The sequence below is a fragment of the Aethina tumida genome, chromosome 4, assembly GCF_024364675.1.
Source record: "Aethina tumida isolate Nest 87 chromosome 4, icAetTumi1.1, whole genome shotgun sequence".
Taxonomy (NCBI): Eukaryota; Metazoa; Arthropoda; class Insecta; order Coleoptera; family Nitidulidae; genus Aethina; species Aethina tumida.
In genome coordinates this window covers 4,016,108-4,042,494 of record NC_065438.1, presented here as the reverse complement: position 1 = coordinate 4,042,494, position 26,387 = coordinate 4,016,108, and the positions used below count along the sequence as shown (strand labels likewise).

General features: G+C 36.3%; 10 protein-coding genes across 19 annotated transcripts in view; 7 read left to right on the top strand and 3 right to left on the bottom strand.

The window, feature by feature from the left end:
• The first annotated feature begins 6,011 nt into the window (after window positions 1–6,011).
• Window positions 6,012–6,558, top strand: LOC109607437 (uncharacterized). Its single transcript, XM_020023921.2, has 3 exons — window positions 6,012–6,169; window positions 6,234–6,362; window positions 6,417–6,558. The coding sequence occupies exons 1-3, from the start codon at window positions 6,147–6,149 to the stop codon at window positions 6,544–6,546; spliced, it is 282 nt and encodes a 93-aa protein (XP_019879480.2). The 5' UTR covers window positions 6,012–6,146; the 3' UTR covers window positions 6,547–6,558.
• LOC109607436 (phosphatidylinositol N-acetylglucosaminyltransferase subunit P) lies at window positions 6,549–7,081 on the top strand. Its single transcript, XM_020023920.2, has one exon. The coding sequence runs from the start codon at window positions 6,549–6,551 to the stop codon at window positions 7,029–7,031; it is 483 nt and encodes a 160-aa protein (XP_019879479.1). The 3' UTR covers window positions 7,032–7,081.
• A 39-nt stretch (window positions 7,082–7,120) lies between these two features.
• LOC109607433 (protein odr-4 homolog) lies at window positions 7,121–8,891 on the bottom strand. Its single transcript, XM_020023918.2, has 5 exons — window positions 8,717–8,891; window positions 8,160–8,663; window positions 7,870–8,055; window positions 7,617–7,818; window positions 7,121–7,563 (listed from the first exon to the last, which is right to left on the bottom strand). Exons 1-5 carry the CDS (start codon window positions 8,807–8,809, stop codon window positions 7,214–7,216), a joined length of 1,335 nt encoding a protein of 444 aa, XP_019879477.1. The 5' UTR covers window positions 8,810–8,891; the 3' UTR covers window positions 7,121–7,213.
• LOC109604943 (proline-rich protein HaeIII subfamily 1) lies at window positions 8,865–11,930 on the top strand. 2 transcript variants are annotated; one of them, XM_049966340.1, is made up of 5 exons: window positions 8,865–8,953; window positions 9,274–9,698; window positions 10,134–10,472; window positions 10,548–10,800; window positions 10,860–11,930. In XM_049966340.1, exons 2-5 carry the CDS (start codon window positions 9,468–9,470, stop codon window positions 11,366–11,368), a joined length of 1,332 nt encoding a protein of 443 aa, XP_049822297.1. In that variant the 5' UTR covers window positions 8,865–8,953; window positions 9,274–9,467; the 3' UTR covers window positions 11,369–11,930. The 2 variants fall into 2 exon arrangements, with proteins under 2 accessions (XP_049822297.1, XP_019877053.2); XM_020021494.2 differs by lacking the exon at window positions 8,865–8,953 and having other exon boundaries at window positions 9,250–9,698.
• Window positions 11,931–12,336: 406 nt separating this feature from the next.
• Window positions 12,337–13,522, bottom strand: LOC109604941 (alpha-soluble NSF attachment protein). The gene is made up of 2 exons (XM_020021492.2): window positions 13,140–13,522; window positions 12,337–12,968 (listed from the first exon to the last, which is right to left on the bottom strand). The coding sequence occupies exons 1-2, from the start codon at window positions 13,442–13,444 to the stop codon at window positions 12,395–12,397; spliced, it is 879 nt and encodes a 292-aa protein (XP_019877051.2). The 5' UTR covers window positions 13,445–13,522; the 3' UTR covers window positions 12,337–12,394.
• An 87-nt stretch (window positions 13,523–13,609) lies between these two features.
• Window positions 13,610–14,527, top strand: LOC109604944 (rRNA-processing protein UTP23 homolog). The gene is made up of 2 exons (XM_020021495.2): window positions 13,610–13,802; window positions 13,852–14,527. The coding sequence occupies exons 1-2, from the start codon at window positions 13,683–13,685 to the stop codon at window positions 14,467–14,469; spliced, it is 738 nt and encodes a 245-aa protein (XP_019877054.1). The 5' UTR covers window positions 13,610–13,682; the 3' UTR covers window positions 14,470–14,527.
• Window positions 14,528–14,675: 148 nt separating this feature from the next.
• Window positions 14,676–26,387, bottom strand: part of LOC109604948 (breast cancer anti-estrogen resistance protein 3) — a 43,271-nt gene continuing 31,559 nt past the window's right edge. For all 7 annotated transcript variants that reach the window (XM_049966330.1, XM_049966333.1, XM_049966331.1 and 4 more), the window contains 6 exons: window positions 18,892–19,484; window positions 17,868–18,192; window positions 17,239–17,455; window positions 16,749–17,157; window positions 16,526–16,694; window positions 14,676–16,462 (listed from right to left, as the gene is read on the bottom strand). In XM_049966330.1, the coding sequence (XP_049822287.1) occupies window positions 15,935–16,462; window positions 16,526–16,694; window positions 16,749–17,157; window positions 17,239–17,455; window positions 17,868–18,192; window positions 18,892–19,484 (2,241 nt within the window). In that variant the 3' untranslated portion in view covers window positions 14,676–15,934. The remainder of the gene's footprint in view (window positions 16,463–16,525; window positions 16,695–16,748; window positions 17,158–17,238; window positions 17,456–17,867; window positions 18,193–18,891; window positions 19,485–26,387) is intronic.
• LOC109604949 (aquaporin AQPcic) lies at window positions 20,363–22,450 on the top strand. Of its 3 annotated transcripts, none has more exons than XM_049966345.1 (7): window positions 20,363–20,454; window positions 21,393–21,571; window positions 21,626–21,769; window positions 21,823–21,900; window positions 22,029–22,166; window positions 22,220–22,300; window positions 22,353–22,450. In XM_049966345.1, exons 1-7 carry the CDS (start codon window positions 20,427–20,429, stop codon window positions 22,425–22,427), a joined length of 723 nt encoding a protein of 240 aa, XP_049822302.1. In that variant the 5' UTR covers window positions 20,363–20,426; the 3' UTR covers window positions 22,428–22,450. The 3 variants fall into 3 exon arrangements, with proteins under 3 accessions (XP_049822302.1, XP_049822300.1, XP_049822301.1); XM_049966343.1 differs by lacking the exon at window positions 20,363–20,454 and adding an exon at window positions 20,524–20,768; XM_049966344.1 differs by lacking the exon at window positions 20,363–20,454 and adding an exon at window positions 21,070–21,154.
• On the top strand, window positions 22,702–24,032 carry LOC126265317 (glycerol uptake facilitator protein-like 6). Its single transcript, XM_049966342.1, has 7 exons — window positions 22,702–22,971; window positions 23,022–23,191; window positions 23,247–23,390; window positions 23,444–23,527; window positions 23,587–23,724; window positions 23,781–23,867; window positions 23,924–24,032. The coding sequence occupies exons 1-7, from the start codon at window positions 22,791–22,793 to the stop codon at window positions 24,008–24,010; spliced, it is 891 nt and encodes a 296-aa protein (XP_049822299.1). The 5' UTR covers window positions 22,702–22,790; the 3' UTR covers window positions 24,011–24,032.
• On the top strand, window positions 24,100–26,372 carry LOC109604950 (uncharacterized). The gene is made up of 11 exons (XM_049966339.1): window positions 24,100–24,245; window positions 24,300–24,463; window positions 24,513–24,746; window positions 24,799–24,867; window positions 24,918–25,055; window positions 25,107–25,326; window positions 25,436–25,599; window positions 25,652–25,804; window positions 25,854–25,928; window positions 25,983–26,123; window positions 26,178–26,372. The coding sequence occupies exons 1-11, from the start codon at window positions 24,230–24,232 to the stop codon at window positions 26,325–26,327; spliced, it is 1,524 nt and encodes a 507-aa protein (XP_049822296.1). The 5' UTR covers window positions 24,100–24,229; the 3' UTR covers window positions 26,328–26,372.

Here is a 26,387-nt window from a genome sequence, read left to right as displayed (position 1 = left end):
ATTAAAATTGTATTCTAGTCTTCCACATAATTTCCATATTTAGGAGGCAGTTGATACCTTCAATACTTCCTTAATCTTTGTTTTATTAATTTATATTGCTTCAATCTTAATAATTTAGAAAAGTATCACTTATTTAATGGCTTTAATACAAAGTAACAGATAATTTGTCATTCATTATATAATACCTTCATCAAAACATTTTTTTCTGTTATTTAACTTATTTATAAACACCAAAGGCAATAAAATTTTTATTGGCAATTAATCGAAAGTAAAAAACCAATTGTCGGTGAAAGGAAACATCTATTTATGCTCCCCAACCTTTATCTAACACAACATACGCACAATCTATATTTATCCCAATTACGTGACGCCCCTCAACAATCGCGAATTTATTAAAAACATCATTAATATTCGCGTCTAACCATCCTGCGAAACCGAACGGCATTCGCATTGTCCCACCCAACTGTAGCAGGAGAACAGTCGGCGCACACTCGCGTTCGATTCGCAGGAGTTGCGCCGTACCGAATTGGCGAGACTTGAACGATGGACATTCCTGCTAACCCCCATTGAATTGGGTAAATTCAACGATGCGTTCCTGCTAAAATTTAATAAATGATCTAGTAAATCTAGCAAATTGTTTCTTCCACTTTATCGACTCTTCTTGAAGACAAGTTTGATTGTTTACTCTTCCAATTGACTGACAGACCAAAAATAGATCATAAAAATATTTTCAATGTTGTGTATTTATCTGTGGCAACAACACCCAAACAAACAAACCCTAATCAAAACCTAATCTAGGACAACAGATCAATATTTGTATCGGCAGGAATACGTGACCGAGGTATGTTCGCCCTCCTGCGACATTGCAGCGGAGGGCAATGTGCGTTGCGCACTTCTAAAATTGTTCACAAGCATATTTGGAGTGGACCCGCTGGGCGCAAACGACACGGTTGTGCAACACCCGAAAACACATTCTTAGATCGTTGACCGGAGATCGTTCCCGGCTGCGTTCCAAGCCGTCCTGCTGCTTGCCTAGATTTACGGCTGGATAAGGGGGGAACGGAATGGTGCGGCGCAAAGCTTTCGCACCCTCGCTAAATGCCGGAAGATCTGACTTTTTCATGGGTAATTGCTGGATGTTATGGGAAAACGTCACTGTGGATAAACGGCTTGTACGTGATGCTTTTTATAAGCGGAAAAGTAATATGAAAGGTCTAAAATAATATGATACTATGCTTCTATTTTATTGTTTATATTCATGGAAAACTGAGGGAATTTACTGAATTGACTAAAATGTAATTAAATACTGAAGTCTCAACAACCACAGATTATAGAAGTACAATATTTTTACAAAAACTCAATAAACCTGTGGTACTAGTTCTTGTATTTGCTTTAATTTAAAATGTACACACTATGAGTGTCCAAATAAGCCAACAAAGGACTTTAAGGTGCTCCAACCAATGGTTTCCGAACCGAAGTTGAGTTGAATTAACGTATTAACACCTAAAATCAAAACAACCGAATGCGCCTAATCGCATTAAAACACCTTCACGCACAATTCCGTGAATGCCGCTGCTATCAGTCATAACAAAGCAGCACAGAAGTATTGATCGTGATCTGGAGGAACGGGAGGTGCAGAGAGAAGGCAGGACCCTCCGAAAATTTTTTGGACGGGAACAGAGTTCAATGACTCGAGCGTTGGAGCACGTGGAGGAGGCCACGTGGCCGCATGGCCGTAAACACTCGGTGCTTACCCTAGTTTCGGATGCATCCCGTGCCGGCACAACGCACGGGCCTAATCTAGGAAACCGTGGCCGGAAAACGGGCTATCACCCAACTTATTGCTGGCATGATTTTAATAAATTTAATATAATTGAATCAGTAAAATATGTTATTGATACTGAAGTGAAACAAAGAGTTACTGTTGCTGGAATCCCAATGAAAATAGGACCAAAATTCTCTTTTAATTCAATTTATTTCAATTTCTTCTTCTTGGCTCTTCCATAAATTAAAATTGTATTCTACTCTTCCACATAATTTCCATATTTAGGAGGTAGTTGATCCCATCAACACTTTCCCAATCCATCCCAACATAGATATAAAAGCCATGTAACCATTAATTATAAAATTCACCTTCAATATAATTGAATCAGTAAGAAAAGTTATTGATACATGATTGAAATAAAGAGTTACAACACAAATAAATACGTTTACTGGAATCCCAATGAAAATAGATCCAAAATTCTCTTGTAATTAAATTTATTTTAAGTTCTTCTTCTTGGCTCTTCCATAAATTACAATTTGTATTCTACCCTTCCACATAATTTCCATATTTAGGAGGTAGTTGATACCATCAAAACTTTCCCAATCTATCCCAACATAGGTATAAAAGCCATGTAACTATTAATTATAAAATTCACCTTCAATATAATTGAATCAGTAAGAAAAGTTATTGATACATGATTGAAATAAAGAGTTACAACACAAATAAATACGTTTACTGGAATCCCAATGAAAATAGATCCAAAATTCTCTTGTAATTAAATTTATTTTAGGTTCTTCTTCTTGGTTCTTCCATAAATTAAAATTGTATTCTACCCTTCCACATAATTTCCATATTTAGGAGGTAGTTGATACCATCAAAACTTTCCCAATCTATCCCAACATAGGTATAAAAGCCATGTAACTATTAATTATAAAATTCACCTTCAATATAATTGAATCAGTAAGAAAAGTTATTGATACAGGATTGAAATAAAGAGTTACAACATGAATAAATATGTTTACTGGGATCCCAATCAAAAATGTCCAAAATTCTCTTGTAATTCAATTTATTTTAGGTTCTTCTTCTTGGCTCTCCCATAAATTAAAATTGTGTTCCACCCTTCCACAAAATTTCCATATTTAGGAGGTAGTTTATACCTTCAAAACATCCCCAACCCATTCCAACATTTCCCTATTTGATTACCATCAATACAAAGCAAAGAACAACGCTTGAAACTTTTCGTTTCACTTGCCCTACGTGTCATACTCGATTACGATGACCCAGCCGCATGAATAATGAACCACTGTACGCTAACAAGGCTGTGTCAAGTGATCCTTTCTACCAGGAGTGTGTCATTGTATCTCCAGTCTCAAAGGGGTTACGAACACATGTTCGAACAGCAGGAAAACTAACCTCCTTTATTCTGATATGCTAAATTTCAATGGAAACATCATCACGATGTGGAAGAGATCCATAATCATCAATCTCCGTTGACAAATCTGACTGCGTGATGCGTTCACGCAACACTCTTGTTGTCATAGTAACGATTTTGGGGAGCGGTGTTAACAGCCAAAGAACGCAATATTTAGGAAGGTTAGCGCACTCTTTATGGCCCACAATATGGTCAATAATCCAATATGTTCTTTTATTTGTTTGATTCATCCCTCTTATCGAACATATGGAAATGATTTTTCAATATTTTCTAATATAGGAAATATAAGATAAAGTTGTAAGTAGGTCTCAGAAAAATTATAATCTTATTAATAAGTTTTAGTAGTTCTTTGACCTGTTGGATGCCTCACATTTTTCATATGTTTTTGGATGTCTGTTACACATTAGAGAGTGCATTTACACCTATTTAAAAAGTGTACAAACTCATCTCCGAAATGCACGTCAGTCAACAGCCACCTCGGAATTTGGCCGGCCCCAACGCCGAGTTTCTCTTCTGGCCGCAACGGCGCGAAGTTTTTTTCATTTTTATTCCGTCGCTGCTTAAAATGCGGCCGGTGCATCAACATGGAATAATGAAAAAAGTACATGCACACACACAGTCGAGTCGTTGAACCCGTTTCGACATCGGCATCGTGCCCACCAGAAGGACCGATGGGCTCAATTTATTTCGGTTGCCGCGGCCGGGGTCAACGGTTTTTTAAGCCAGACCGGCGTGCATCGCAACGCACGGAAGAAAGTAAAACCTACTACAACACTGCGCGGAGTCGAATTTTTTTCTACGGTGTCGACGTCCGCCCGGGTACCAAGACGATGTGGCCGGTGAGTTTGGGGCCGGGTTCATGCGGATTGGATTAAGTCACCGTGGGTTTGATGCCCTCTAATGATACGGCCTTAACCCAACACAAATAGGAGTTTATTCATATAATTATTTTCACAGATAGATAAAGGTAGTACCTCCAGCATTTGTACATATCAATTCATAACTTTTTCTTTTTCACAGATGAAGTAAATAACAACTAATAAATTGATGCCAAGTATTATTACACGTGTAATTTAAAGTTGTACCAAACCCAGATTGGTACTACTCGTTTGCTGACTTCAGACAGACGTCTGTGCACACATATCTTACCCAGATCTAAGACCAACGCCTCAACTAATAGTAAAAGTGAAGCACCACATATAAATCAGACGCTTCGAAAGAAGATGGGATCCGGTTCGGACCGAATGAATGGAGGACCCGTCCTGCGGCCGCAGGGTCCTAGTCAACACCATCGTTTACACGTGTCGTTCGCTGCACACCGGCTCCGCGGTCTTCGACCTATCGACCCAGTTACCGTTTAAGTGCCTTGCTTGGGTGTCGAACTCGGAAGGGACGCGTCCTATGCTTCGCCTGCACTTGGCGTTCGGTTGCAGGAGCGCGGGGGCTCCGCCCACGTTTCGATAGATATTTCTGTTTCACTTGTTCGTGGATTGCATGAGTTTTGCTTGGGGTGGTTTTACGTTTCGGGTTTACTGTCTTGGTTGATGCGGGTGTTTGTTTTTGGGGTGATGAATAGCTTTGGATGGGGGGATGGGACTTCAATGAAACACCTAAAATTCGCAGGAATGAAATATTCCCTTAATGAATACCTTAAATACTAATTTAAAATACATTTATATCAATTAATATTAACAATTTAATATTATTATTAACGTATTGAAGAAATTCTTTCAAGAAGTAATCAAAGGTATAAAAGCCATGTAACTATTAATTATAAAATTCCCCATTTAAAATATTAGTGGGTAGTCCCAGAGTCTAGGTCACTCATTCAGAAGTGTTTTTTGTATAAATAAATAATAGATGACCCGATAAAAGGAATTTAATTAATTGGAGGGTACTTAAGTGAAAGTTGGTGGATGGGTGCTTTGACCCTGGCCAGCATATTCAAATCCAGCCACGATTAAGGTCCGTTGACTCTTCTTAAAGCATCGGTCTCACTATCAAATATCTGGTACTTTTATTACAATCAAAAATAGGGCATCTTATTTATTTATTTTGTACCATATTTAATATTTTTAGTGCTGGTGTTAAGTTTTATTCAAACTTCAATATATCTTTTTACTGTCTTCTTTGTCTAATAAGATAATTTAGAAATTGGTTCTTAATTCAATGAGTTAATTGAATAAAATTGATTTGACTAATCAAAACTGTACAATTAACTTATTAGTAACTTGTGTATTTTTTATTTAATTATAATTACATATCTCGACTGAGATCAGTTTGTTTTCAGTCCCACGGTACTAAAAAAACTAATAAAACCCACTCGAAATATGTATATCAAAGTGGGTACCGCTTTGGTACTGATTCAAAGGCGACGTGACGGTTCAATGCGAAGTTTAGTGTTCCTTGCAAGGCTTTTTGTCGGTCGTACTTTCTATTATTGCACCGTATGCAACGAGACCCAGACAGATTGTGCAACAAAATGCTGATCACGTCATCATAACGGATCCACACCTTCAGACCAATTAGTGGTCGCAGAATTTTTTGACGTTAACAAGTTAATTTATATTAGTCAAGGTTACATCAAAAATTTAGTTCGGAGTTCAAGTAAAAAAAGTGTTTGAATATTTAAAATAGTTGATTTAATTATTATATTTAAATTTGGTTACTAGCAACGTGGTGCCATCTATTAACAACTGTTAAAATCTTCTATGTAAAATTAAAGAAATCTGTTAACGTAATTTATTTATGACCATTGGTAATTTTAAAAACTTTCAAAACAATTAAAAATCTTTGTTTATATTTATTTATTGGTAAAATGAAAATATTACTAATTATTAGATGAAATATAATTGCATAAATAATGTCTATTTCTTGTAAATAATAATAAATAAATGGTACTCTGTAAGTTAACCTTACTTTTTTGTCTAACCTAATCTTATCAATAACATGGAAGATGCACGGGTAAACTTGTATCCTTTTAAAATGTCACCATTGCCATGAAAATAATTTGTGTGTAGCCTTAATAGCATTTAGAAACCTCGAGGTGCCATTTCCTAATAGCAACGTTGCTAGAATAGCCCACGAAGTCCTACGTGTTGACAAAGAACCAAAACGAAGCGGTGTCGTTAGAACTTTGGAAGTCAAAGACAACGTTCTACACGCGTAATATATTTAAATCTCTGAAAGTATGTCTCAGTAATTGTATTGTATTTTTAGACACTTTGAGGCTCCTTCAGCCAGACAATTGAGAATCTCATCAAACGGATTCTTAGACAAAATTATTTTGATGGTAGAAACCATTGAAAGCTTTGGACCGCCAGTAAGTGAAACGTACGACCATTACTAAGAATGCCTGAACATACACCAGCACCAACACCTAGTAGAGCAGTTTATGGATTTGTTCTCTACTTAAGTTTCAAATTGTTCTTTATCTTGTATGTGATTTGGGCTGTTGTGCCTGAGAAGTATTTCCCGGCGTTCGGAATCGATTTCTTGCCTAAAAGACATTGGGCAATCACAGTGCCAATATTTTTGTTAACAGTACTCACAATTTTTGCTTTTTTCATTTACCCAAGTATTGGTTTAATAATGACTCCCCATATTGATGATATGAGGACAATAACTGATGAAGTAGGTTCCTTGAGAAAGGCTAATGGGAAACACTTGGCAAGAAATGTATCTAACACAAATGGAGAGTGCAGTTGTAAAATAATAAGTAGGTGTTACAAAGAGCAGTACATTAAAAATGAAGCTGTAACTGTGGATAAATCCATTCCAGTTTTAAAGGACCTGAATATATGGGATGTATCTAAACATCTATATTTAAAATAAACTGCAGTTTATGCCTATTATTATCCTATAATAAAATTAATTAAGTAAAAGTGGGTTTTTGTCTGTAGGAAATAAATAAATAATGCAGATAACCTTTCCAAAAATTTATTTTTAACAAATATAAAAGCCAGTTGTATGAATATATCTGATATATAATATAAAACAATGCTTAAAAAAATACCTCAATTTAAATAACTATTATTATAAAAATGGACAAACATTGATATTATCAGTACTAAAAGAGCAACTGACAGTCCAATGATATACATAAAATAGTTGGATTCTGGTATTTTAGGCAATGACTCCTCACTTTCTGTCTCTAAATTATCAGTCAGATATTGTGTAGTTTCTGCTTGTCCTTCAATATCAGTAATATCGGAATTGTCCTTGATTTTAATGTCCAACATTTCTTCGAGCGTTGTTTTGGCGTCCTCAGGACCCTCACCAGGGAATATATAATCAGAGAGCATCACGTCATTTTTCGGGTGAGCCACAATGACTCGTCTAGGAGGTTCGTGAATACTGTTAATATCTGAAATAAACACACTAGAATCATTTGTTAACTATGTATTAACAGACACACACCTTCAGCATGTTCCTCTTCAGTTAGTGAATCCCAGTGCATCTCTAATCTGGCAGATAAACTCCTCATAATATCGTGTATGATCGATTTTCTTGCTTCAGAAATGGGCAGCTTTGGATGAAGCCACAGTTTTGTTGCCACATGTCCCAAAACATTAATTTGTCCACCAGATTCCATCACATTGTAAGTTGGTGCCCCAGAATTCTAAATAAAGTATTTAATACAATTATCTTACTAGTGAAATTATTTTCTTACGCAATTTTGATAAATTGACACTGCAATTGGTTTGATATCTTGCTCTTCTTTGCTCGATTTGTGGGACCTAGATGATTTAGGCATTTTCTTGTGTATTGTGTCAACAGCGTCGGTATCGTGTTTTTGTAAACCGTCGTATAAATATGCCGCGTTAGACAAAATATCATAGATTGCATCCAATATTACCTAAAAATGACCACAATATGATTAATTTTTCTGTATGGTCTTTGTTTTTAAAAAATAGTAGTCAAATAATTGGATTGTGATAAATAAAACAAGGAAGTACTTACATCAACATGTTCTTTCAATGGAGACTCAAGCTCCTTTGGTATAATATTATAAATATAATCCAGAAGATAGAAACAATCAAACTGCATCCATCTCCAATTCTGTGAGACAAACTTGATATCTGCTGTTGCTAAATTAGTGCTACTTACATCGTAACTCTTACAAATATACTTATTAGTATTACAATTAAAATTCAGCACCAATTTCTCCGAAGAAAAGTTACCGTACAAATACTTGTTTGATTCTAAATGTTTATGAATTTGAACCAGGGAAGCCTTAATTTTCGGATGCAACGGACTTATCAAGTCGTCCTGTGACACCACAAACATCCCCAGGACGTACATACCGCCGGGCATCATTCTAGTAGCAATCCGGGCATGATCCCCGACCCAGCTCTCATTAACATCTGTCACGCATTTTAAAACTTTTGCCGGTTCTTCAGAAGTACCGCTCGACAGTGGGGGAGTCTTGGCAAAGTGAATAACGTAATCTTTGCCCTGGCATTGCTGGAATGTCGTTTGTTAGGGCAACATATGTTTGGGTTTTAGGTTATATTTACCTGGCCCAAAATCAGTCCGACGCTGAATTTCGCCTGTCGGGCAATGTTCGACAAGTAATTTAGCAGTGACTCGTCTGCCACAGCAATCCTCATTCTCGTGCTACAGTTGACGGGGATTTAATTTTAAATTAATAGTGTATACATTAATGTGGAATGTTTCGAAGCTGTCACATTGACAGCCACTGTTGCCAAAATAAGGAGTTCTACTTTTGTTCATTAAATATTTGCATACGAGGGGTAAGTGACAGTTTAATATTTTTAATACCGTTTGTATATAAATATTTCTTCGACAATATAATATATTAATAAAAGTAAATAGAATATATTTAAGTAAAAAATAATAGGAACAGTAAAAATACAAAATAAATTTAATAAAATATTATTAATTGTACATTTCAATTAACCCACGTACATTCGTCCGCCCTGAATAAGTGTCACCAACATTGTTTTAAATATTGCATGATTATTTATATACAAGCAACCTAGCCAAACAGTCACTAATTAACCAATGATAATGTCGTTTCAAATATATTTTCTGTGATTAGTTTTATTTTTAGTGCTCGAACAAAATTGTTTGAAAGATTTAGTGACAAATCTAGTGACATTCATTGCGTCACAACTGCAGAAGTAACACCGCGAAAAAAACGACACAGAACAAAGTGGTTAGTTACATTGTGGAAATTGTGAGAAGTTCACCGTAATATGTGCTAATTCTTTGCCCGGTTGGAATATTGTTAACAGTGTAGCGACAATGTCGGCAGCGTTCGCGCCTCGTGCAGGCGTCCAACAACGCCAGCCACTCACGTCTCAGCAGATCCAAAAGATGCTGGACGAAAACGGTCACCTGATCCAAACCATACAGGAGTTTCAAGCTAAGGGCAAGATCCAGGAGGTGATGCAGATCCAGGCGACGTTGCACAAGAACCTGGTGTTTTTGGCCACAGTCGCAGACTCGGCACAAAATGTGCAGTCTCTGTTGCCAGTAAGTTCAAGGGACCCCATGCATGATCTTAGAAGCTTGCCCTATATTTAGAGTTAGATATGTGATATGAAATTGCCTTGTTTTTCTCAGGGAGTCACCAATTTTTATTGTTTGTAAACAGTAAATAATCAACGTACACTAATATTACATATTTTTTATTTAATTATATGTTTTATTTGTGTTTATGTTTGGATAAATGAACTGATCGATGTACATTAGTCATATATAAAGCCTGTAACATTCCAAATATATATTTTTTTATTAAATGTGCATGAAATGTACTTAATATTTTCATTTTAAAATTATCTTCTTGAAGTTAAGTATTTTATTTAAGTCATAACATAATTAAATCCTGCTTAATTTTATATGATTTTTAAATAAACTAATATCAATTGCTTTTGCTATCCCTTTCTTCATTATTGAGCATTTTAACAGATGATACAGGCACCACAAGGTCCCCCACCAAACCATGGTCAGCCCCCACCTGGCGGCCCCGAAATGGGGGGTCCCCCGATAATGAACAGTTTCGGCGGGCACCCGCCTCCACAACAAGTACCCCAACAACAACCGCCAGGTGGGCCGGGTGGCCCTCAGGGTGGGTGGAACCGCCAACCACCTCAGGGTGTGCAACAACGACCCGGAATGCCGGGTGGGCCACATCAATATCCGCCTCAACGGGGTTACCCCCAGGGCCCTGGCCAATATCCTGGGCAATATCCACCACAACAAGGGCAGTACCCACCTGGACAAGGACAGTATCCGCCACCTAATCAGGTAATTAGGAGAAGTGTTAATTTTTGTTTTAGAGAATGATATAAGGAAGGTTTTATAATGTTTATCTATTTAAAGCCACCGGGTTACCCACCAAATACACAGGCAAATTATGGTCAGCCACCGGCAACGACTGCTCATAATAACTATCAAAATCCAGGGGGATATCCGACGCCACCGCCTAGTGGTGGCACTCCTCAACCTGGATCTGGACCGTATCCCCCCCCAGGTCAGTCGCCACAAGGCCAACCAGGGCAGTATGGCGGCCCACCCAATGGTGCACCTTATCCTCCTGGTAATGCTCCTCCTCAGAATTATCCACCACAACAAGGTATAAGCAAGGCAAAATAAAAGCATACAATGTGACATATAAAAATAAATCTTTTGCAGGCTATCCACCACCACAAGGAGGTTACGCCCCACCTCCGGCTTCAAGCCAACCTCAGTCTGGAGCCCCTTACCAAAATCCCCCGGTCTCTGCGCCACCGCAGAACTATGCGCCGCAAAACGCCCAGTCGCCGCCCTTCTCCGCACCCCCCACTAATTCCCCCTCTCCCGCAGTAACGTCAGCTCCCCCCACAACCGGCGCCCAACAACCACCGCCGCCTCAACAACCGCCCTACCAACAGCCACCGTACGCTGGTGGCGGAGGACAGCCCCCGGCGAATCCGGGCGCCGGCGGTTACGCATCACCGCCTAATCAAGGCTATCCTCCGAACGGGCCGCCGCCAGCTGGCTACGGGTATCCACCCCAAGGTGGGTATCCGCCCCAAGGAGCCGGATATCAACAGTATCCCGGGCAGTACGCCAGACCTCCGCCAGCCGGACAAGGCCCGCCTCCGCCACCTCAAGCTCAGTATGGCGGTTATGGGAATTATGCGCCGCAACCCAATCCTTAGTAAGGGGTGGTGTGTGGAGAGGATGCTTGTGTGACTGTGTATGAAAGGTTGAAGTAATTTTTTATTATAGATGGAGACCTGTTTTTGCGCTGTGGGTAATTCTGTTTATCGTATACGAATGGCGTGTTTTAAACTATGATAAAACTTTCAAATTATGTCTGGACATGTTCAAATGTTTTAGATTGTTTATTAATAAACAAGTTTTAAATTACGCTGGTTTTTTCAATAATTTACAAATTATTGTACTTCAGACATATGCACAAAAATTGTTGTATAAAACAATGGAGAATGTTTTTATTTTATTTTTTAGAAATAATTCTGATTTTTGACATGGATTCTCACGCAACAGTTCGGAAGTAGTTCATGTCGTCGAAATGTGGTCTCTTCACTGAATAGTACAACGAAACATGATTTATGAACATCATTTTATACTTCAAAGAACAAAAAGTCTTATATATGTTATTAGTTTTCTTGAATGTATTATACATTTGCCTAATTTTTTGTGTTTTTTGTTTTAGTATATTAACTGACTGACTTGCTGAAAGAATGTGTGAGATTCTTATATGTTTAATGATTTTATTTATCTTTGTCAGACTTGGTGTGAGTGTTTCTTATTTTTGTATTATTCCATTAAGTTAATACATTTTATTGGTGGAAAAATTGTCATTGTTTTACTGAACCATAATTCCTAAAACAGTCCTCAATTTGTTTTAAAATGTTTGGATATTTTAATGAAACAATTAATGGGGGACAGTTTATGTAATGCACATTTCTGTGGATAAGCAGCTTACATAGTTAACAATTCGTTTATTATTTTTTAACAAATCTTGATGCTAAAATTTTTAATTCTGTGCAATATAGTCTCATGCCAGGAGGAAAGCTGTTTCAAACTACCGTATATTTGATTATTTTATTTTTAATTTATTTAGATTCCCTGAGAAAGAATAGTGGCTTAGAATAATGTGATCTAAATAATAAAGATATTTATTAAGGAAACAAATTGAGATATAGATATTTTTAACAATTTTAGCGTAGATCCAACTCTTCGATGATTCCCCGTTTAATCCTGAGCAGCATAGTGACATGCCAAGTAGAAAGTCTCGTCGTCGTATCAAAGTTTTTAACTGCTTCTTCAAATTTGGCCACATCAAATTCATTTATACAATCGCTGATTGTTAAAATAAGTTGATGTTCTTTACCCCCTTCGAATAACGGACATCGACTGGCGAAGTTTTTAACTTGTTCTATCAATCTGGGTCCATTCTCATCCATGCAAAATTTACACAAAATTGATTTGAAAAAATGATCTTTGGCACTCAACTTCAATATTGCACAGGATAACTCATAGTCTGCGATTTGTTTGAAAATTTCGGAGGCCTTTTTGTAGTTCTCCTTCAATGAACTGTGATCGGCCACTTTTATTAAGCACGCCTTTGCCGATGCGAAGTTGTCGTCCATTTTATAATATTCGGACGCTATTTCGTAGTGTTCCAGAGCTTTTGGCACGTTCATTTGCTCATTTTCGTATAGTTCAGCGATGGTTTGATGGTGCCTTGCTGCCACCATAAATTTTCCCATTCCCACGAATATATCAATAGCCCTAGAAAAATTAATGATCAACGATAACGAATATAGAAACTTGAATAATTCTTTTACTTAGAATAGATTGTATTAAGTCTTTTGAAGGAAAACTTCATGTCATTCTTGAGACAGTTAAGTAAAGTTGACATATATTTTTGAACATTAATTTCTTTTTCCTTCATGATCTTACCTAAGCATGATTCCAATAGCTTCAGTTACATCATATTGTTTGCAGCATTTGGCGGCATTAATGTATCCATTAGCAGCTTCAAATTCGTAGCCCCTCTTTAAACTCAAATGCGCCGCTTCGTTAAAAACGCCGGTGGCCTCTCTCCAATTTTTGGACATTTTATATAAATTTCCGGCGCGTTGGAAGCAGTCTATGGCCTGCTCAGTTCTACTTGAACCGAATAAGAACTGCAAGATGCCGCGTGACGACAGCTTCTTTTGCGCTTCGTTTTTTAGCTGGCTTGCTCTTTCTTCGACTTGAGACATATTTTATAGCTTTAAATTATAATTTCGATTTGTGATGATTGTTTTCGTACATCTTGTTTATGTAACAAGTGCATTAATTTAGTAGTGGCAATTGTTTCAACGCCCACACTATATACGATTTTTAAAATGGACAGACTATATCACTCCCTCTGTGCTCGTAAATTGAAACTACTAGTCAATATAACCAAACTTATTTGCGTGGCCTTTTATAGGTTATATTGTTATTTGAATTTTTAAAATGAAAATAAAGAGATACAAAAAAGTAAACAAAAATCTGAGTTTCTTCATAAACAATTTTGGATTCAGACAACCATATCAATTACTTGTGGACGGGACATTTTGTTTTGCAGCCCTAAACGTAAGTACCATAATATCAACTAAATTATTCTACAGTACAACTTTTTCAGAATAAAATCAATATAGCAGATAACATACCCAGATATTTACATGGTGAAATTAAACTATTGACAACACAATGTTGCATAATAGAAATGGAGAATTTAGGCCCAAAGTTGCATGGTGCTCTGTTAATTCTAAAGAAATATGCTGTACACAAGTGCGGCCATGAGGGGAAACCAGTGTCAGGATCTAAATGTATTCACTCAATGCTTGACAACAGAAATGAAAATCATTACATTGTCTGTACCCAAGACAGAGATTTACAGACTCAAGTCAGATTAATACCTGGTGTACCCCTGTTATATTTACATATAAAGACTCCTACACTGGAACAACCTTCTGATGCCTCAGTCAAGTACTCCTTGGATAAATTGTCAGGAATAGGTGAATCAGAGAAGAAGGCTATAGAGAAATTAAAGCAGGAAACAGGTTTAGCTGATGACGACAGGCCAAGGAGGAAAAAGAAAAAGAAAGGTGCTAATCCATTATCTTGTAAAAAGAAAAGTAAAAAGCCCACTAATCCTATACAAAAGAAGGAAAGTCAACCTGAGATAAACAAAAAGAAAAGGAAAAGGATTAAAATTCCACAACATGTAAAAGAAGAGTTATTGAAGGCTAAAAGCTGATGTATATTTTAAAAATATTTTGTTATATGATCAATAAAAATAATTGTTAATATTAAAATTTGCTTCCCTTGATCTCAATGACAATTCCTACTTTTTAATAATGTATTTAAGGAAAAGTAATTTTTCATCAAACAATTTTGAAGCAATTTTAGAAAATATGAAATATTTCAAAATTAATTAGATACAAAAAAATAAATAAAAAAATGTAGATTTGTTATGATTTATTTCTTTTATGATATATGAATTTCAACACTGTGAGTTACATAAATTCTACTATACATATTTTTCGTTAATAATTTTTCTACAAATAACTGACAGTGAATAGACCCGTTGATAAATTAATAAAATCTACTACATTCTGTATAATTACATGTTTAAATACTTCAATAGATATTTTTCTTACATTTAATGTACAATCAACATCACAATAAATAGTCGAAATGAACGTTCTCCTGAAATAATGAATTCAGTTGGATAAGAAGCAAATCCTACAATATTGTATACTCGCCAAAAATTTATTCAGTCTCCATAATGGAACCGAATTCATTATCTTTTAAACAAAACTCCGATTATTGCACATAATTACACGGAAAATTGAGCGCAAAATTTCAATATCAAGAAGCTGCTAAGTTTTACTCTTTCTTAGGAACTACATCAGCATTACCAGCTAATTTCCTAAACAATTAAGTATCTAATAATGATGTTATATTATAAGATTAAATTTCCCTGTATGTTTTCTTGTTAAAACAATAGGCCAGCTGCTCAATATAGACACCACTTTATCAGTGGTGTTGACACATCAATCTCTGGTTTTTCGTCTGGTTCAGTGGTACAATATTAAAAAGCAACGTTAACAGGCAGTCTTCGTTATTGTATTGTCAAAAATATTGCCCTGCTACACATCCTGTTGATGGTTAATCTGAACTGTCGGTTTAGGCATGATTAATCGAACACAATTTCAGTCTTGGCTTCTGTAGGTTGTTACATCGTTGTTTATTATGTGAGAGGAAATCGAGACCAAAAGAATGTGCAGCAGTTCATTCGAAACAAAATGCATAGTTTTGATTTGATTAGACCATAAAGTCTATTTAACGTCCTTGTAAATGAGCACCCTTTTTATAAAATTCTAAGAACTACTAATTACAATTGTTTTAAAGCTTATTTTTTACACGATTCTAAATATAACCAAACGTCTTGGTGTTGTAAAGAGGTTAATTTTGGTTGTTCTCTCAAAAATCTCAAAATAAACTTGTTTTGATTTTGATATGTAAAAAATTAATAGGACCTCAAAGAGTTGTGAAAATCCACTAGCGTTCGCATATTTACAAAATGAAACTAGAATACGCCACACAACTATATTAAATTTGTCGTGATTTAATTTTATTATAATTATAATGTACAAATTATAAAAGTAGGTAGTATATACATGTGATCACAATATTGAAGTTTGTTTAGTAAAAAATCGTTACACTTCGGTCTCTTCTTTCAAAGTATACTTCTGAGCCATTATGTTAAGAACTTGGTCAAATTTTGAGTGCCTTTCGACAGAAGGAGCGTACGCACCCCTACTACCCCATAAAAACTTAAGTTGGAACTCCGTTTTGAATATATCCAACGTTAGTTCATCCATCCTGGCCTCCCCCAAAACAATTTCCGCATTCCTCTGGTAGTTGGGGCTGGAGCTCATGTACTTCCTCGCCGATTGCATATGAAGCAACAGCGTGGTCAGTCCGAAGTCCTGCGTGTTTGTTTCCCAAGGACCCAAACAAGACTGCGCCAGCAATGACTGGTCGCCTGGGTTCAAAAAGTCGCTCAGATTACGTTCTAGTAGTAAAATTAATGGCAGCAAGTGTGGTATCGTGGTGTTCGGTGCTTGGGGATTTGAGCAACTGTTCATGTTCTTCAGTGTCGGTCGCAGCTTCGCTTCGAAGTTAAAGGCAGAATCGGTGTATTTTTGCCTCAGCATGTGCCATGTCGTTTCTAAAGCCTCTATCTAAATAAAACATACACATAGTTAAAAATGGAACCATTCTGGCGATGAACTTTAATAACATACCTGAGGTGTACATAATCCTAGCATGATCCCACAGAATCCAAATAAATTTCCTAGTGCAGTCTTCGTGTCGATGGCTATTTCAATCCATTTATTGAGCGTTTCCGTTCTTTCAGTCGTGTCTGTACATGTCAGGATCGTTATAGCTACCAGAAGCTTCAGACAAATTGTCCTAAGGAAACAACCGACGTTACCAAAACATCCTCACACAAATCAATTTATTTACCTTTCAATTAAATCAATCCTAAATTGATGTCCGTGAGGCAGACAACAAAGATCAATACCATTGCACGTTTTAGTTGTGATCTGAGGCCCCCAGTTAAACTCCTCCTTCGAGAAGATCAGATCTAGGTCCGTTCGAGTTAAGTGATTAGCCAGAATCCTCGACCCGGACTCCTTCAGCGTCATCTTGATCCGCCTTAAAGCCTGCGCATCCAGCGGTTTGTTCTCGTTTACGGGCAGGAGCAACGTCTGGAAGTTGTCCAAGTCGAAACGTGACGGCAACAACAACGCATCGGACGGATACAAATCCATTAACCGGCTCTCGGCTTCCATGTAGTCGAACTGGAAGTTCTTCAAGGTTGTGGAAGACTCGGATGTACTCATGTTGTAGCGAGGATTTTTTATTATCACACCTGTAACAATTACATTGAACTTTAAGGCACTTCATTAAACGCTAGTTAATTTTATTGGCTTAGATAATGTGGGTTAGTTACCGGAACTCTTTGGACCGATGTCTGCGGTGTCCCCGGTCTGTGAACTGAGTGCCGAGTCGCCGGAACCGTTGCCGGAGTCGGAGCCGGAAGCGTGATAAGAGGTGATCCGTTGGAGGCTGCCGTGAGTAGGGAGAAAGACGCCGCTACCGCTGCCGTCCAGGCTTGTGTGTCTTCCGCCTCCGTCCGTCATGTCTGAGTCCTTCGACTCCGTCCTCACCTGAAAATATCATAATTCATGTTGTTCACTAGTGTATCATAAATAAAACAATATCAAGAGTGAAACGTATCTAGGAAATTCCAATAGAATTTAGAAGTACATCAAGTAGTATTTTATCAAGTTACAAATTGATTTTATTTCTTCCACGTCCGTAAATGTATAAGCGCATTGCCGTGGATAGAATCGGTCAGGTTATTGGATTGGCAGTGAGTCCGGAGGAAATAAAACGCCGTAAATAAATTGAATGCGACGCCAGTAATGTGTGAAATCCCCTAATCAATTGAATCGTCACTCACTCTCCCGTCGACGTTGCCTTCAGCACGAAATATTAGGTTTTCTACGCCTGAATTTTTGTCCTTTTTTTCCCAAATTTGTTTGACAATAATTTGTGATTAGTTGTTGTAATACGTACCAACATGGGAAGCCTTGAGGGTTTTGGGGGTGGCGACTCGGACAGTCCGGAATCTTGGTCGCCGAAGTATCTTCTTTCTGCGCACGGTGAGAGGGTTGGGTCGCTGGTCAGTCGGCAGTTCCTGCCCAAGGTGCTGGAACTGGTCGAGAGGGATAGTTTGTTGTGGGTGGTGCGAGGCAACGAGTGCGTGGAGAACTTGAGGGAGGCGCCGATGGCGTCGGCACCCGCCGATCTGGTCATCAGGGGCGATTGGATGACGCCGTCGGCGCTGTTGCATTTTTCCTGCGACACCCTGTTCACTTCCGAAGGCGTCAGAGACTGAGACCTGAAATCAACATTTTTGAATTTTAAAAGGGAAGGAAGAAAATCCACTAAGCAGATAATAAAGATTTATCCTGTCATATACATAATAATAAACAAAATAAGTTAAAAGGACCTGCATAGATTGAAATACTGAATTTATCAGATAAATGATGAGTATAATAATAAATGTAACGGAGCTTTATCGGAGCGTATTGATTATTATGAAAATACATATTTCAATATTACCGCAGACCAATAATGAAGACAATATTCTTATCTGAGACATCGAATTTAAAAGAAATATTACTTTCTTAAATGATTGATTACTAATGCAAACCAAGCTCATCGTTTTTATAAACTAAAATATGAATAGACTTATTCAATAAAATGGTGCTATTTGTTAGAAGTTACTGAGTGAAAACAATAGCTTTGAAACTAGATAATGACTGAAACTAATCGATTAGGGCGTATCAGTGAGGCGTAATGGTGACTTTTATCGTTCCAAATCCCACCCCGATTTAATTACCTTCTCGTTCAGAAAAATTACGAGTCGATAAAGTTAATAGAAGCTCGTATTGACTTTATTTACTTTATTCCAATTATTGGAGGCATTCATTTAGAACATAAATTATTAAGTACCACTTAAGATTCTTATTTCCTCTTACTTAAATAATGTTTATTAGTTTTTAAATATTATCTAAATAATTGGAATAAAAAGTACCTTTGTTTTTTTGAGGGTAGCCTGGGAGGTGCATCTCTGGAGGGCCTGGTGGGCGACGCGGAGGGCTTGTAGGGCTGCAGGGGGCTGTGCCTGTACTGCATGGTACCCGAGGGCGTCGTCGCCGGCGAGTTGAGCCTGCTCTGCGGCAACGGCGTCGGATACTTGGACGCGTAGAACGACAACGGATACATCCTGTTCTTCGGTATCTGGATCTTGGCCTGCGACGCCATCGTTATGGGTTTGCCCGATCCGACGTAAAACGTAATGAGATCGGGCACCGTGTCGAAGGGCTCGTCCTCGAACTGGAACTGGACCCGTTCGTACACGGTGTCCGGCTGCAGGATGATCTTGTGGATGACGAAGTGGAGGGCGTGCGACTTGGTCCTGCAGGTCAGCACGTAGTTGCCCGGCTGGGAGGTGCAGTCGCGCACCAGGAAGCCGCCCTCTTCGCGCACGATCTCCTCGGCACGGGGTCGGGGGATGGCGCCGTGGTACCAGGCGTGGGAGCGCAGGTCCCGGCTGTCCAGCGACAGCTCCCATTCGAGGGCCTTCTTCAGCTCCGCAGAGTTCATGGTGGGGTCTGCTGTTGGTTCCTAAAAAAAATTAAAATTATATAATTTCTCACATTTAAATTAATTCAATTTGAGATAGAAAACAAGTAGTTTTTTATCGCATCAGATTATTTTTTGAAATGGAACTTATCTAATGCTAAGTCAGATACAATGCACGCATTTAATACTTATAAATCATTTTCAAAATTTGGCATATTCCGATTTACACATGATATTGATAATTTGTCAACAAATTATAACAAGTATAAAGTTTATTTATTAATCACTAGATTCGTTAACACCTCAAAACTCCTTCAAGTGCACCATTGAAAAATCCCCAACACCTATTTTCACTTTTGCCCGGCCAAAGACTTTACTGCCGTCTAGTCTGAATTGTTTAGATAAGTGCAGTAAATAATTTCCCGTCGGTTTGCTCTTGTTTCGGCGCCAACTGCCGCGAACTCGAGGACTCGCAGGCAATTCGGGGGGGAACCGTTGCTTGCACTGCGATAAATCCCCGGAGGAATGATGAATGGGATCCGGCGATCCGGAATTAAGCCCCCCAAACAACGGAGAAAATCCTGCTACGACAATGCCCCGCAATCGTCAACTGTGTATGCAGGAGAGGCTCTTGATTGGACATGTTCCATCAGTCAGTGTTTGCATTGGAAAACTCCAATGGCTCAACTTTAATTGTTCATTTATTAATATTTTGTTGGTACATTTCTATAACATAATACTCTACTTATAAAACTAGAATAAAATATTCAATTTAGAAGAATCAATGTCCTTAAAGTTAAAGACTTAAATCAAGATAACCGGTAAAATGCACTTATTCTTAAGTCGTTTATTTATATTTACTTTTGTGAATAATCATCTTAGCGTAAACCCACGCACATAATTGCGCATGTATATATTTTGTTTTAACCACTGTATTGTAGTACTACTAGTCTTTAGATTGTTAACATTCACCAACAAAAGAAGATGGACTACTCAATTGACTTAAAACACAGTGAGTACTTTCTTTTAGTAAATTTTATTAGAATATCTGCTTATTTTTAGATTGGTTTGTTTGAACGTAGATAAGTTGATTGATTTATTGCAAGGGTTGATTAAATTATTGTTAGGAAAAAACTGACACTTTACGATTAATAGCTAATAGCATAAAATATTTAGGCAATAAATTAGTAAAAATTCACATGTCAGTCAGTAGTTAACAAGACTTTGTGACAATAATGTCGCAATTTGATTTTGGGGACCAAAACGTGTATGTGCAATCAAGAGAGTACAATAACAAAAATTGTGTCCCAACTATTTTTACCACAGGTGAATAAAATGATTTCATTATTTATTAAAATAAGGACTGTAGAATTTGGGTTAACAGTTAGAACAGTAGAATATCATTTTTAACAATTTTAATTCACTTATCCTTATCCTTAATTTTGTTTCACACGATAGGTCAAATTTAATTAGAACTCATTTATTAATTTATTAACGTGAGCAGGATTAAAAGCCATGGCATTACAGATGTAATTATCCCACGATTAAACACAGAAAATCCTCGACAAATATTAACACATTTAAGTAAAACAAACTTTAGCAAAACAGAAATAAAATTAAATTTAGTCTGGTTTCAAAATAGTTTGAGTTGTTAATGTTGAAAGAGTTACTAAGTATGGAGAAAGTTCAGACTGACCCATTTATAGTAATAGGTAATCTAGAAATAATTTATTACTCAGATTGTTACAAATATTCTTTGTTTGATTTGTATTTAATTATAATAAATAAGGAATATCTATGTAAATATTACTTAATTTATACAAATAAGTGATGTTAATGGGATACCATTAAATAGTAGTAGTTTTACGTAATTTTGAAGGTTGACAAATATTCAAAATTAAATTCTTGGCAGCTTTTTCATATTATAAAATAATAATGATTTTATTCCAGAGTCCAAGGAAGAAGAAAATGAAACTTTGCCACCGCCCCGAACCGTTTTATTCCTGAGTGAGTTTAGTGGCACCCTTTTCCTGATTCTTCTAACGTGCATGGGGTGCACCTTGAAGTCAGAACTGACTTACATCCAATTATGCTTTAACGCCGGTCTGGTGGTGATGGCTATAATACACGTAATACATTTTAAAAGATTAGAAGACTAGTTCACCATCCAATTTTGTTTTTAGATCCTCGGCCCGATTTCTGGGGCTCTTGTCAACCCTGTTGTTAGTTTGGCTTATTGGATGTTTGGTAAATGTAGTGTCATGGACATGTTGGTCTACATAGTGGCACAAATTTTAGGTTCCATTGCTGGTTATGGCATTTTGATGGTATTCCTTGTTGCCCCTATTTTAAACTATTTTCTAAATTATTAGTATTTTAGGTCCTAACTCCTAAGTTGTATTATGATGAAAACGACCACTGCATGAATCTTCCAAGTAATTTGATCGACGAATGGCAGGTACACAAAAAGACAAATTGATAATTTAAACATTGAATCACCAAATCAATAGTTATTTAATTTTTCCTATGAGTTGTTTACTTATGAGTAACTCACACATTACAAATTATTGACAAATATTATTACAGGGTTTCGGTGTGGAAGTGGTATTAACGTTCGTTCTGATGTTGGCAAACTGTGCCACTTGGGACCCAAAGAACAAGCACATTTCTGACTCAGTGTCCCTTCGGATCGGATTGACTGTTGTTATATTGAATTTAGTGGGTGTAAGTTTTTGATTGGATGCCTTTTTTCAATAATAACAAGAATTACTTTACAGAACAGTTACACAGGTGCCAGCATGAATCCGGCAAGGAGTTTTGGTCCTGCCATTTGGAATAACAATTGGACATCCTTTTGGGTAAATTTTTAATGCTTTAAGATTATTTTTGTTGTCATGGTTTAATTTGCAGATTTACATATTCGGTCCACTGATTGGAGGCGTTCTGGGCACAGTTTTTTATAAATATATTTTACTTAAGACATAAATAAAAGCTTTTATCATTTATAATACTTTCATTTTTCACATTTTACTCAATATTTTTTACCTTATTACAAGATATAAAGTCGTTAGAAGAATATGATTTATTTTTTCTTGAATATTTTGAGCTTCTATAAAATTTAGTCTTTTGTCTTTGTAGTGTTTAATTGTTGTTATACAAAATACTACGAATAATTGTTACATATTTTTATTAATTAATTAATAAATGTGATATAAACACTTCACTTAATCAGATAATTGTTAGATATTACGTGAAACTTTTTTCGATTTTCCCCTTTATCTAGTACTAAAGTCCAATTACAGTTTCACTCCATAATCTTCGTTAGTTGACAGACAATAGTGTAGCAAAATGGATTATCGACAATCAAGTTTTTCAACACCTAGCCAAAATGCTTACAACAGACAACCATATTCAGTTGAACAACAACAATATCGTCAAGCACAAGGACCAGTTCCTCAATTTGAGCAACGACAACAACAAGTATTGGCACCACAGATTCAGTACCAGAGGGAGACAGTACGTACTACAGGTAAGAGCAATTGCTATGGTTTTACTACAAGTATTTCTTGTGATTTACAGAGAGGTACGTAATTGATGACAAACCAGATTACTCACAATTAAGAATTAAATATCTGAGTGAATTTTTGGGTACGTTATTACTGACTTTCATGACATGTTTGGGAAACACACAAAATGAATTTCTTCAGGTTGGAATTACCAGAGGACTATGTGTTATGGCTGTTACACATGTACGTATTAAGATTATTAAAATATTACTTTAGACGTTTGTTGTATTAATTTTAGATATTCGGACCGTTCTCTGAGGCTCATGTTAATCCAGTGGTGACCACAGCTTCACTTATACTTGGGAGAATGCGCCTCTTGGAAGGTCTTTTTTATATTGTTGCCCAAATTCTTGGTGGTATATTTGGCCACCTACTTTTACGGGTAAAAATCTAAAACTAAAATTCGTAATAAATTTAAAATTTTAACAATTTCAGATTCTTGAAACGGACCAATTACATATTGATACTGAGTTTACAATGTGTCTATCTAAAGTTAATTCATTGTTCTACGAATGGCAGGTAAAAAAATTATAAACTTAATTTCATGTAACTCATACAACATTTTTTTTCACTTCTAGGCGTTTTCTATAGAAATTATATTATCATTTATAATAGTAATGGCTTATTGTGTTATATGGGATCCTAAAAATGAAAAAATGAAAAATAACGCCCCCTTGACTCTTGGCCTCGTAGTTACTGTATTGAGTTTAATTGGGGTAATGACCAAAATAATAATATATTTATAGCCATCTAATGTCGGTTATAATTTCAGCTAAATATTTCGAGTAGTTGCATGAATCCCGTCAGAGCTGTTACCATATACGTAATAGTTACTGATGAACATGCCGAGGACATTTGGGTAAGTCCACGTAATAAACATTTACATACTATAATACTAATTACAAACATTTATAGGTGTATATATGTGGTCCCTTAATTGGAGCTATTGTGTCAGCAGTATGCTATAGATTTGTTTTCCTGAAAAACCAACCACAAAATTGATAAATAAATATGTAAAACTAGTTTTAATTTATTTGTTTCGTAATTTGACAACACACTTCAAAAGTCATTATCTGGCAAATAGTAGTAAGTAATAAAAATGTCAATAAAAGATGCGTTACTTATCTCTAGATAAAGAGTTACTATTTCTGATTGTCTCAATAGTTTTTAATTCTCAATTCGGAGTGTACGGTGTAATAAATTAATAAATAGATTTAAATAATGTCGTCACACACAGGTAAATATCTACGATTTCCTACGAGTTTCAAAATGAAATTGTTGAAAATTTAAGTTGTGGGACTTACGCCGACGGATAATTACATTCCATCATGGTTGGGTGAGTTATTCGGAACGGCATTTTTGTCATACACCACCACACTGTTGTGTGAAAATGACAAAATACCAATAATTTACCATCACATATTTTATGCCACGGTACTGATATTGAATATGATGGTAAGTATATCCTAAAATTGGGCCTTCAATTAAATTAATAAGTGGACAGGTGTTTGGATCAATATCTGCAGCTGATTTCCACCCCCTGGTGACCGTGGCACGTCGGATCTTAGATTACAAACAAGACACAATAGTAAACGAAGAAAATAAAAGGAACAAATTTCTCAAATTTCTCATGAAAATATACAAATTTCTAAAGCCAAAAGTGAAATGGGTGGTACAATTAATACCAGTTATATCGGCACAAATTATGGGATCATTCGTAGGTTGGGGAATAGTAATGGTACATTTAATTTATATAAATTAACATTCCTTTCTACCATTTTATATTACAGTTGCCCAGAAATAACACCAGACACAGTATAGAAGTAAACTGTATGTATACAATGTCTGATGATTTCTTAGTAAGTACATATTTTTAAAAAATTCATCATTAACTATGAATAAATTTCAGTTAGCTTCAATTTACGGATGTTTACTAACATTTTTCTTCATTTTATTCGCTTGCACTATTTGGAAGTCCACAGAAAGTAATAACACATTTAAAGTGTTGATTTTTGGAATCTTGTATTTTCTACACAGTGTAGTTTCGGTAAGTTTTAAAGAGTTTATCTGAACACAAAACAGAATAAGATTATTTTAGCATCTTTTAACCGATGAAATAGTTAATCCAATGAAACTTATACCAATATCTTACTGGTCACCATATTGGATGTATTGGTTGTTGTGTGGATTTGTTGCTAGTTTTTTGGCCAGTTTATTGTTTAAACGAATTTATAACAGCTTAATTCCCAGATTATTACAACATACACATGAGCCATCCCAGACCACCAGTGATGTCAGTAGTGAATTGAGTTACAATAGTAAGTATGTACAATTTATGGACTTCTTTTGGACACAGACCAATAAACCGGAGGTCACAATATTGGACAATAAATTGGTGCACAATATATTAACTGGTGTAAATTTTAGTGCTGAATTTCAACAATCTAAACCAAACTCAAACAGGACTTGCCATTCTTATCCAAGAACTTATTGGCACCATGATTTTGACTGGTGTGTCCTCAGTTGAAAGTTCAAATCCAATATTTGAAAATCAAATTGTAATTCCTGCTGTAATCCTGTTGTATATTTGGGTAAGTCCCATCTTTAGCAATTTTTTTACCACCCACATGAGTAACTTTTTAGACTCCCTACAGCAGAATTGGATTACATTTGAACCCTTTGATTAGCCTTGCATATTACGTGCACAATTATAAGAATAGTGAAGCTGAAATAATATTTTGCGTTGGTTTACTTGCCCAAATTGTTGGGGCTACTGCTGGTTGGGGGATGACAATAGTAAGATGTTTTAGATTTCTTATTTAGTATCTATAACTAATAATTTTAGTTGGATACGAACATCAGGGAACAAGTAGAAAATGAATACATGACCAACGTACCCTCAATTTTTGAACCACTCGTTGTAAGTTACTTTCCTATATTTGACTGACCGATAACAAGTTAATCAACGTTCCAGGTATTCATTACAGGATTGTTCATAACGTTCATTTTTGTTTTGTTTCTGTGTAAATTGTGGTCATCCCAGTTTGATGGAAAATCCAGATTTTTACCAGCTCTATGTTTTGCACTAATATTTTTAGTGTTCAATTTTACTTGTGTTTGTATTTGTTTAATTATCAATTTATGTGTTGTATTAACTTTATATTTTTAGAGGATGTCAAGTGGTTCAGTAGTTAATCCAATGAAACTCATGCTCATTTTATACTGGTCGGCGTATTGGAGATGGTGGGCTTTTGGAGGAGTTTTTGGAACTTTGTTTGCGAGTTATTTAGGAAAATATTTATTTATACGGCGAATTTAATACTATTATTGTCATAGTGATTTAATAAATTTGTTTAACTTCTCAGTCATGTTATTTTAA